At 42.6% G+C, this 11373-nt stretch overlaps 1 protein-coding gene and 1 pseudogene across 1 annotated transcript; both read left to right on the top strand.

Annotated features, from left to right (window-relative positions):
* Nucleotides 1-443: 443 nt before the first annotated feature.
* Nucleotides 444-1016, top strand: CUNH18orf32 (chromosome unknown C18orf32 homolog). Its single transcript, XM_003787436.2, has one exon. It carries the CDS (start codon nt 503-505, stop codon nt 731-733), a length of 231 nt encoding a protein of 76 aa, XP_003787484.1. The 5' UTR covers nt 444-502; the 3' UTR covers nt 734-1016.
* A 7227-nt stretch (nt 1017-8243) lies between these two features.
* The window catches only part of LOC100955219, a 14642-nt pseudogene continuing 11512 nt past the window's right edge, over nt 8244-11373 (top strand).

Raw genomic sequence — 11373 nt, 5'->3', positions numbered from 1 at the left:
AGACAAATTAGCAAGGGAGAAAGAATCTACAACAATCCCTTATATTTACGTTCCTTGTTTTTCGGACCTCACATGCAGAGATCTGCATGAATCATGCTCTTTTACTCAACAAACATTTTCACAGCACCTACTATGTGGCAGCCACCTTTTGTGGCACTAAGATAGGTAAATGTTATTTAAATTGGGGATAGAGTCAATAAAGAAGCAAATATCTGGTAGTGGTGACTTTGGAAAGAATGAAAAGCAGCATGGTGAGATAAAAAGCCATTAGGTGGTTCTTAAGCTGATGTGACAGTTATTTAATTTGAGTAGGTAGCATATCTAAAGAACAAAAGGAAATTTGCAAACCATACATTGAACTGTAAGTTTTATTGATGGTTCTCTCTCAACAGAATATAGGAAAAGCCATGGCTGTGGACTCCCAAAGAATAATTTGACTCCCTCCGGAAGTGCGGACATAGGCATTTCGGCTCCGCGATCACCGGAGCTCAAGCCTGCTACAATGGTGTGCATTCCTTGTATCGTCATTCCGGTTCTGCTCTGGGACTACAAAAAATTCCTGGAACCATACATATACCCTCTGATTGCCCCTTTTGTTAGTCGTATATGGCCTAGAAAAGCTATACAAGAATCCAACGATAAAAATAAAGGCAAAGTAGACTGTAAGGGTGGAGACATAAATGGATTACCAACAAGAGGACCAGCAGAAATCTCTGATAAAAAGAAAGACTAAAATGATTTTCCCAAAGGATTTCATCATTTTTAAGATGGACCTGACGATATAAAGCACCTTCTTTGTGCTTGTCTCTGACTATTTTCACTGAGACCAGAATTCTGGGTAGATAGATTAGGTATTTACCTGATATGAATCAGGGAAATACATGGTATAGATATTTCAAATGTAGTTAGTTATATTTAATGACCTCATTCCTGAGTTCCTTTTTCATTAATGTAGCATTCATTTATTTCTACTTGCTGTTTTAATAATATGAATAAATAGAAGATCTGTGCTAGTACATACTCAGCTACTAAGTACTTAAAAAAAAAAAAAAGAAGAAGAATTTGAAAATAAGAAACCCCATGACAGCCAAGAGGATGAGTGAAGGAAATCCAGTTTTGAAGGAGTGAAGATTGGCAGTTTTTGCCTCACTCCTCATTAGGCTGGAGGTGATTGTGTCACGTTCTCATCATCGGTTCTGGTACTGCTATTTTTCCCAGAATTCACTTCCATAGGCATCCTCTCTAATATGTTTGGAATATGTTCTCAGACAGGTCCTTATCTTTGATATATCCGTGGGTTGTTTTCCATGAATGTGATTTTAATTACCTAACATAGTAGTGTTCTGTGACCTAGTTCTATGTCTTGCTTATTTGTTCAAGACTATGTTCTAAAGGTCTGTCCCTGTTGCTCTGTATATCTCCAATTTATTACTTCTAATTGCTGCCAAGTATTTTGTGATCAGGATTCTTGGTATTTTAATTTCCCTGGAGATGGACACTAGATTGACACATACTCCCTCTATGCAGTGAATATCCTCGTAAAGGGGAACTTAGGGGCCTCAGGTGAGCTGCTCTTGGGGATTGCAGGGCCATATGGGTAACTCTCGCTCAAGTTCTCTTGGTATGGCTAGATTGCTATCCCAAATGAACGCACTGGTCCATGTGCCCATTATAGTTTCATAAATGATTTATACAGAACGCGCCAAGTCTCAGAGACATATGGTGATACATTCAAGGTCTAACAGATAGCAGTCTTAGAATCAAGATCCAAGTCTTCCAATTCAGTTCTAAGGTTTTTTTCCCACTAGGAAAAATGCCTTTCCAAAGAAGCTGACGTTTACCTACAGGATGTGCATAAACAGAAGCAAAGGTTAGCTCAATTACTCTTTAAGGAGTCTAATCGTCCTTCTCTGCCCCTATTTAACAATTATTTATTGAATGACAGCTGCAGGAGACGCTTTTTTTCTTCATGAGGTCAAGGTTTTATTTCCTTTCATCATCAAAGCACCTGTTGGTAGGTGCTAGGGATAATAAGCTACTTCCTTTCCTTGAAGGAATCTACCATCTAATTTCCTTTTATATGTATAACTACATGTAACCGCACAGCCAACGGTTGCAGACTTTCTCAAATTTTTGTGTAGTTCAGTTTCGTTGTAGCTGCACTTCGTGGCCTCAGAATCCCTCAAAATTGACTCGTTCCTCTTCTCCATTTCCAGAGACCACAAACTCCCTCAAACTTCAGGTCCCAAATGACATGGTCATTCAGGAAGACACTTATGAAGCTAGTGGACAGCACGTAGTGTGTAGCACAGTGAGTCTGTCAGGAGTACAGTGCTTTATTAGCAAGTATGGCAGAATCATAAACTGGATCCATTTTAGCTAGTCGGTTGTGCCCTTGGGTTTGCAATAATTACTTTCCTAGACATGTGGTTCCCAGATGAAACCCATGCTGTGATTTGATTTTTTAAATGCACACACAAAAAAAGATTCTCTAGCATAAATTCATCACCAGCATGTTAAGGAATTTGATGACTAAAAATAATCTCTCCATAGGGTGCATGAACATGGTGTGCAGACTTGGGAAAAGTTCAAACACACCAGGAAGTCTGTAGGAAAGGGAATGGCATCAACAATTAACCAATTAACAGGGAGCCGCCACCTTTCGACTTGATGGGCTTCGAAAGGCAGTCTCATGCTACAACCAAAAAATTCAACCTATTAAGTAAGGAATGATTTCCACTACTTATTCTAGATTCAAACCTTCAAATCAGATTAACTCCTTAAAGGCAAGTTATAAGTCAGCGAGGGTCCAGCACAAGATAGTCTCAGCGTCTCTCTTTTGATTCTGGAATAGAATGGTCACCTGACAGTCAACCCTGCACACTGTTAGGTGGAGCTCCCTCTGCCCCCTCAGACAATGGTTCTCCTAGTTCCTGAAGAAGGAAACTACTTAGTTGCTTCAAAAGTAAATGTATAATGTTGGGTTTTTTTGTCTTTTTTTTTGAGACAGAGCCTCAAGCTGTCCCCCTGGGTAGAATGCCGTGGCATCACAGCTCACGGCAACCTCAAACTTCTGGGCTCAAGAGAGTCTCCTGCCTCAGCCTCCCAAGTAGCTGGGACTACAGGCGCCCACCACAACGCCCGGCTATTTTTTTTTTCTTCGTTGTAGCCATCATTGTTGTTTGGCGGGCCCGGGCTGGATTCAAACCCGCCACCTTAGGTGTATGTGGCTGGTGCCTTAGCCACTTGAGCCACAGGCACCGAGCAGTAAACGTATAATGTTAATGTGAAAGCTGCGAACATTGACATGTTTAAAGACTGAACCTCTAAGCCCAAGACTTTAGGGACCCAGGTCCAAATTTAGTCTGTACACTTGTGTGTTTTTTGTTTTCTGTTTAGCTCCAATATGTGGATTTGGAGGTTTTCTTTTTTAATTTTAATGTCCTGGGGGGGCATGACATCTCTAAGTAGCCCTAGCATCCCTACTCCTGATTGTCTCATAATCCTCCATGATGGTCAATTTTATGTGCCAACTGGGATGGGCCATGGTTTGGCCCATTGTTTGGCCAAACATTATTCTGGATGTTTTCTGTGCAGGTGGTTTTGAATGAAATTAACATGTAAATCAGTGGAATTTGAGCAGATTACCCTGCATAATATGGGCAGGCCTCCTCTAATCAGTTGAAGACCTAACTGAAAAAAGAGCAATCTCCCTTTGAAGCAAGAAAAAAGGCAAAATGCCTTTGGGCTCAAATTTCAACCTGCCTACATACTCCCATCAGCTTTCAGACTCACCAAGCTTCCTTCACGATCACATACACCAATTCCATAAAACAACACACACTCTCTGTCTCTCTCTCTCTCTCTCTCTCTCACACACACACACACACACACACACACACACACACACATCCTATTCTCTGGAGAACCCTGACTAATACATCTTATTCACTCATTGTGTTAGGCCCCTGAAACCAATGGAGTCTGTGATTGCTGTTTGAACAAATACGTTGTTTTGGGAAGATGGTTTTATTTTGTGGTACCAAACATCTATTACCTGTTCCTCATCCCATTACCCATATATCCCTTAGAAAAAGAAGACTGACACTGTAAGCACATCAAGGCCATGGTGCAGACCTCAGAACCTTGACTTCCAAGCACTTCAAAGACCATTACAAAGTGGAACATGAACTCCATGACAGCAGTGACATTGTACTATTTGTTTATGTCTCTCCAGTATCTAAAACAACCTGGCACCTGGGAGGCACTCAATACATATTTGCTAAATTAATGAATTTTTTTTTTTTTTTTTTTTAGAGACAGAGTCTCACGTTGTTGCCTTTGGTAGAGGGCTATGATGTCACAGCTCACAGCAACCTCCTGCTCTTGGGCTTAGGCGATTCTCTTGCCTGAGCCTCCCAAGTAGCTGGGACTAAGGCATCTGCCACAATGCTTGGCTATTTTTTTGTTGCAGTTTGGCTGGGGCCAGGTTTGAACCCACCACCCCTTGGTATATGGGGCCAGCACCCTACTCACTGAGCCATAGGTGTCACCCGCTAAATGAATGAACTGAAGCTGCTTCTTTCAGTCTCTACAGAGCTCTGCATTTAGAAGTCAATTATAAAGCTTCTTAGAGTTTTTCCTTCACATATATTTGCTGTCAATCTGAGCCAATGTTTGCTTTACATGTAAGGTAGGACAAGAAGAGTGGAGAATGTACCTGTATATGCCATAAAATGCCTGTATGTGAAAGAGAGGTGGGTTCAACACTAGGATCACAAAAAGCAAAGAAGATGGCACAGGGATAAAAACATTTCTGGTCCTTAAATTAGTTCTAAAAAGAGAGAAGGCAATGGGAAAGGACCAGAGAGGAGGAAAGAAGAGATAAAAAGGCTTCTGGCCCATTGATCCCTCTCCTGAGTATCTAGCTCAGCACTGTCCTATAGAAATAGATGTAAGCCACATACATAATTTTTAATTCTCTAATATCTTATTTAAAAGGCAAAGTGAAGTTAATTTTATTTTATTTATTTATTTATTTATTTATTTTGCAGTTTTTTTGGCCAAGGCTGGTCTGGAACCTGCCACCTTCGGCATATGGGGCCAGCATCCCACTCCTTGAGCCACAGGCACCGCCCAGTTAATTTTAATAATATATCTTATTTAACATAATATATTCATAATATACTGTCATTTCAACATATGGAACCAGCCACATCTCAAGGGCTCAATAGCTTTATGTAGCTAGTGGTTACCATATTGGACAGTGCACCCCAGTATCCCAGAACCCCTCCCCTAAACGCCCAGGGCCTCCCAGCACCCAGCTCTATGATCAAAGCTTCCAACCACATTTCCCTCTATGAGCCTGAGGTCTCTTGCCATAAACACTCAGCTTTTCCAACCACATAAAAATTTCACTTGACTTTTTTATCTTGTTTTCTCCCTAGCCCCAAACCAATATTTGACTTTCAGCAATGTGCTTCATTTTACCTGCTCTGGTGGGAGGTAGTGACATGTCTTTCCTCTTCCCCTGTTTCACCTTTGTATCCCTGACCTTTAGCACACTTAGTGCCTAGCACACTTAACTGCCTCACCCGTGGGTGGATTGGGGGAACTTAAACAGGAAGGAAGTTCAGAGGACCCCAGGAGGGTGACAGCATGAATGTCAGGCTGTTTGTACTGGTTGCCTTGGTGAGTTATGTCTTCATCTTTGGGACAAGCTCTCAAAGCCATCAGCTTTCCACGTTCAAGCTAGCTTCCTGTGGGCAAAGGTCAAGCCAGCTGTGTGGCACAGAGCCTCCCACACAGTAGGACTCTGAAAAACCCACTGAGCTAGCTTCAGGCAGAGTGGAGCATCCAGCTGTGGAGCATGGGTGAGACCCAGGCTGGGGATACCAATGAGGAATCCGCCCAGGGAAGGAGCCATGCACCTGTCTGGGGGAAGAGCATTCCATGCCAGGAAGCAGGAGTTGGTGGGGCGAGAACTTCTGTGGTTAGAACAGCAGTCATGGTTTAGAGGGAGCCTCTTCCTGGGTATGGCTGGTGCTGGTGGTGGCAGCAGCCATCTTTCCAGGTCAGTTCCGTGGTGTGGTTCTGAGATTTGTGACTGGAAGCCCAGCTGAGAGCCTGTTCTTTCAGCCCTTCCAAATGCTTATATGAGCTACTTAATAAATCCCTTTCTGCCTAAACTAGTTAGTATAGATTTTATTGTAGAAATCAAGAATCATAGTATCAGTTTTTTAGGGGTTTCCTTTTACTATTAAGTATATTCATACCTCTGTTATCTGATTTATTGGCTTTAAATGAAATCTTTTGACTCCCTGGCTCTAAAAGATTAGAAAATAAACTTATTATCTTCTTCAACAATTATTATATGAATTCTCTCTGGTCCCAAAGTTCCCAAGTTCTGGGCAGCTGGCTTTCCTACATAATTCCTGTAAGCAATCATAATTCTAAATACCAAATCTAGACTTCTTGGTGCCCAGTAGTCTGACTATCCCTCCCACAGGCAAGATTGTTTTTATGTTTGCCCTATAAGAAGGAGTAGCAATGGGGGAGGAGGAAGGAGCTTTCCTTTAAATTCAAACCCACTCTGTGCCTGGCTGGTTGTCTACGCCTTGGTATGTCTCTCTGTGGAATGGCGAGATGACTCATTTTCTCTGCTTGCTGACCCTGGCTTGTAGGCTTCTCCAATAAAACCTGATTCTTAAGCCATATGAATGAGGAATTCATTCTGAGCCCTGTTTCACCATCGGTAGTGACCCCAAGGAGACTCACTTTACATTGCAGTGAAGATCATTGTTCAGAAGGTAAAAAACCTAGAAGTCATCAGAGCCATAACTGCAACTTTGTAAATTTTTTTTTTTAATCCACAGACAAGAACTATGACAAGCAAGGTCAAAAGATGGATGATAAACTGGGAAAAATGCTTGCACCTCATGTCTCAGAGAACTGATTTCCTAATGTAAAGAGTTCCTGGAAATAAACGAGGTAAAGACCAATAACAACCAGTGGAAAGTGGGCCAAACAATATGGACAGTTTAAAGAAAGGAAGTTCAAAGGGAACACTAAGCCAAATGACTCTTAAACATGTTCTTTTAAAATACACCAAGATTCCTGGCCCAGCACAGTGGCTCACGCCTATAATCCTAGCACTCTGGGAAGCCAAGGAGGGTGGACTGCTTGAGCTCACAGGTTCAGACCAGCCTGAGTAAGAAGGAGACCCTGTCTCTACTAAAAATAGAAAAACTGAGGCAAGAGGATCGCTTGAGCCCAAGTTGGAGGTTTCTGTGAGCTATAGGATGTCGCAGCAGTCTACCTAGGGGGACAGCTTGACACTCTGTCTCAAAAAATAAATAAATAAATAAAGTACAGTACACTAAGATTCCAGTTTTCACCTCTTACAATGGCACAGAACAAAATGGATGATAAATTGTGTTGGCAAGGGTCTGAGGAAATGGGTGTGTTTAGAGATGAAAGTATAAATTGATACAGCTCCTGGAAGTTCGTTTTGGTAATATTAATTTAAATTATAAATGCACACACTCTTTTAACCAGTGTCAGAATTCTAGGGATTTAGTCTACAAATATACTTGTGCAAAAAGACACTGCGTTATGGACAATTGCAGCATTGGTTGTGAGAAGAAAATATTTTGAATCGCCTGCAAACAAGAAGGCGAATAAGAAAATTTATCTCGATGAAATAAGTAGGCTGCTTTTATCCTGAACCTTAAGTGTAGGAAGGAAGGTTGTCTTCTAGGGTGATAATCTATCAATTAGGGTAAGAAGGAGATTCAGATAGCTGAAGATTGAGTATGGCCCCAGAACTGGCGAGACTCAAAATATTCCAACTCAAGTGCAAAACCAACAATACCTTGCCTAGAAGAAGCCTTTATTCAGGCCAGTTATTGAGGCTCCCTTGGACCCATTTGAGATGGCAAAGGGGCAGGGCAGCAGGTGAGGAAAAGAATCTTGCAGACCCACCATTTTGGCACAGAAAGGAGGGAGAGGACACAGGGCGGAGGAACAGCTGTCGGTGACAAAGGCCTGCAGTTGCCAACCTTTTGCTCTCAAGAGGAGGAAAGGCTGGAGCAGCTCGCCCAGGCACACATACAAATCCCTGCTGGCATCATGGGGGCTCGGGCAGAGGTTTGGCACACTGGCCCGGGGCCTTCCCTCCAGCAGATAGGTTGTCTAGGCAGCAGGGTCTCCAGGAGACACAGTTCGTACTGCGGGCTGTGTGGATGGCGCCCCCTGGAGAGAATGATTTGGAAATACACAGCGTGTCAGCCCTGCGGAAAAAGCGCCCTCATTCAAAGGTGAGAAATCCTCAATGAGGAAAACGACCAGCAGATAAAGCATACGCCGAAAATTCTAGCCAGAAAACCAGTGAAAACCATGACCAAATACACTAATCTCCCCATATCCACCGGGGATACATTCAAAGATCCCCAGTGGATGCCTGAAACCGCAGATAGAACCGAACCCGAGACTCCCCCATTTTCAAACCGCGGTAACTGGAGCTGAGCAAAGTGAAACCATGAACCGGGCGGGGAGGCGCGCAGGAGGGGCGGGTGTGGGTGTGTGTGTGTGTGCTGTAAATCTCCGGGAACTCCGGGAACGAAAGAAAAAAGAATCTCTATATAACAAGCCCTCAAAGAAGAGATAAAAGGACTCGAGGAAAACAATGACAAGGGTGGCGTTCACGTTTTCTTTCTTTGGAGGTAGACAAACGCCGAACCTTAGATGTGTGGCCTGCGACTTTTTTTTCAGTAACCACCTCGCCCCTCACCTAAGGGAACTGCTGGTTGGATCTCCACCATATGCCATGGCGAGGCCCATAAAATACATAGTAGTATACATTCGACCAGATTCAGTCACTTTACCTGTGTCCGTGAGAGTTGTCCACATTGTTGTGGATAGCAATAGTTTATTCTTTTTCAATATTATGTGGTATTCCATTATATAAATATGCAACGATTTATTGATCTGTTTGAGTTGTTTCCAGTTTTTAAGTATTATGAATAAAGCTACAACAAGCATGCCTGTGCGTATCCTTTTTTTTTTTTTTTTTTGGCGACACAGTCTCACTTTGCTGCTTTTGGTAGAGTGCTGTGTCATCATAGCTCCCAGCAACCTCAAACTCTTGGGCTCAAGCAATCCTCTTGCCTCAGCCTCCCTAATAGACACCGGTTACAACATCCAGCTATTTTTAGAGACAGGGTCTTGTTCTTGCTCAGGCTGGTCTGGAACCTATGAGCTCAGGCAATCCACCCGCCTTGGCCTCCCAGAGTGCTAGGATTACAGGCATGAGCCACTGTGCCCAGACTTCTTGTGCATATCTTTTGGTGACTATAAACATTCTTTTCTGTTGGGAGTATACAAAGTAATATAATTTTCAGGTCATAAAGTATTCATATCCTTAGCTTTGGCACCATTAAAAAGTTTTCCAGAGTGGCCGTATTGTAAAATACCAGTTTAAATCACAAAGGCATTCTCTCTATCTTTACTTGGTATTATTAGTCCCTTTGATTTTAGCCATTCTGGGAGTAGCACTTCATTGGAGTTTTCATTTACATTTCCCTGATGACTGATTAATATATATATTTTTTTCTGACTGACATTTTGAACCTTTGCTTTTTTTTTTTTTTTTTTTTTTGCAGTTTTTGGCCAGGGCTAGGTTTGAACCTGCCACCTCCGGCATATGGGGCCAGCACTCTACTTCTCTGAGCCATAGGTGCTGCCCACATGTATTTATTTTTTGTGAGGGACTTGTTCAAGTCTTTGGCCATTCCCCCCATACACATCTCTTTTTAAGAGAGAGTCTCACTCTGTCACCCCAGGCTGGAGTGCAGTGGCACAATCACAGCTCACTGCAGCCTTGAACTCCAGGGCTGACAGGATCCTCCTGCATCTGTCTCCCAAGTAGCTGGGACTATAGGCACTTACCACCACATGAGGTTAATTTTTAAAATTCTTTTTTATTTTTATTTTTTTTTTGCAGTTTTTGGCCGGAGATGGGTTTGAACCCACCACCTCCAGCATATGGGGCCAGCGCCCTACTCCTTTGAGCCACAGGTGCCGCAATTTAAAGTTCTTTTAGGGAGAGCTGTCTCACTACGTTGCCCAAGCTAGGCTCAAACTCCTAGACTCCTGGCCTCAAGTGATTCTCCCACCTGGACCTCTCGGGTAGCTAGGATTACAGGTGTAAGCCAGTATACCTGGACTGCCAGTATTTTACTGAATTGTCTGTCTCTCCGACTGGTATACAGGAGTTGTTTATGTATTCTGCATAGGAATCTCGTTTCAGCTATGGGTATACAAATATCTTCTCCCTGAGCGTGTCTTGCCTTTTCACTCAAATGATATCTTTTGATGAAAAGGAGTTATTAATTTTAATCAGGTCCAACTTACCAATATTCTATTTTATGTTTGGTAATTTATGTGCCCTGTTTTAGCATTTCTTGCCTCAAAGTCATGCAAATACTCTCCTATGTTGACATTTAGTTCTATGCAGCATCTCAACTTAAAGTTGGTGTATGGAGTAGCGTAGGAGGTCAAAGTTCAGCTTGGGTTTTGTATGGATAGCCAGTTAACCCAGCACCATTGTTGAAAATAACACCTTCCCCCCCCCCCAAATAGCACCTGTTATAAATCAGATTTCTGTACACGTGTGGGTCTGTCTGTATAGCCCGGAGAGTGGGAAGCCATCCAGTACCAACCGAGTAAGGACTTTCATGTCCCCTCACATCTCATCTCCTCCCTGCCACACCTGCTTCTGTCCTGGCTCCTGGCAGAGTTCCTAACAGACAGCATCTAGTCGGGAGGGGGTGAGGAAGGTGACAGCAAAAGCAGAGAATCAGTTGACCCCTTCCACCTTTCCTGGATTGCAGCCGCTCAGCTGCAACAGGCTCCAGCAGACGGAAGGGAAAAGCTTTAATCACTAGGTTAGGACTGTGTCAGGATTTTTATTACCTGAGGGTGACCAGAGATGTGATGCAACTGTTTTGAGTTTTTGTACTGAGGGGAAGACAAAGTCCTCCTGCCCGGAACAGCTTTAAAGGGAAAATAGGAGATAAAAATGAAGTTGCTTCTATGATCACAGAGCGTATAAGTCCTGCCTGTTCAATGAGCCAGCTAACCAAAAGGATTAGTTGAGCAAGAGTTGATTCAAAGACCTGAATTTAGTATGTGAACTTTAAAATCATTTTTCATTTTAATTATTATTTATCATAAAAGATTGGTAAGATCTATTTAATATACATTAATTGTAGAGATGGATCGAGGTATAGGTAGACATAAAGAGAAAAAGTCAAAGGCTACAGAGACACGAGGGATTTTAATAAATTCAAGCAGTGTAGCCTAATTCTCTGT

This window comes from Otolemur garnettii, unplaced genomic scaffold (genome assembly GCF_000181295.1).
Source record: "Otolemur garnettii isolate 467f Iridium unplaced genomic scaffold, OtoGar3 scaffold00022, whole genome shotgun sequence".
NCBI lineage: Eukaryota > Metazoa > Chordata > Mammalia > Primates > Galagidae > Otolemur > Otolemur garnettii.
This window is presented reverse-complemented; position numbering and strand designations above follow the sequence as displayed.

Excerpts from the sequence above, each read along its gene's own strand:
- CUNH18orf32 (XM_003787436.2), top strand. The coding sequence starts at position 503 with ATGGTGTGCATTCCTTGTATCGTCATTCCGGTTCTGCTCTGGGACTAC.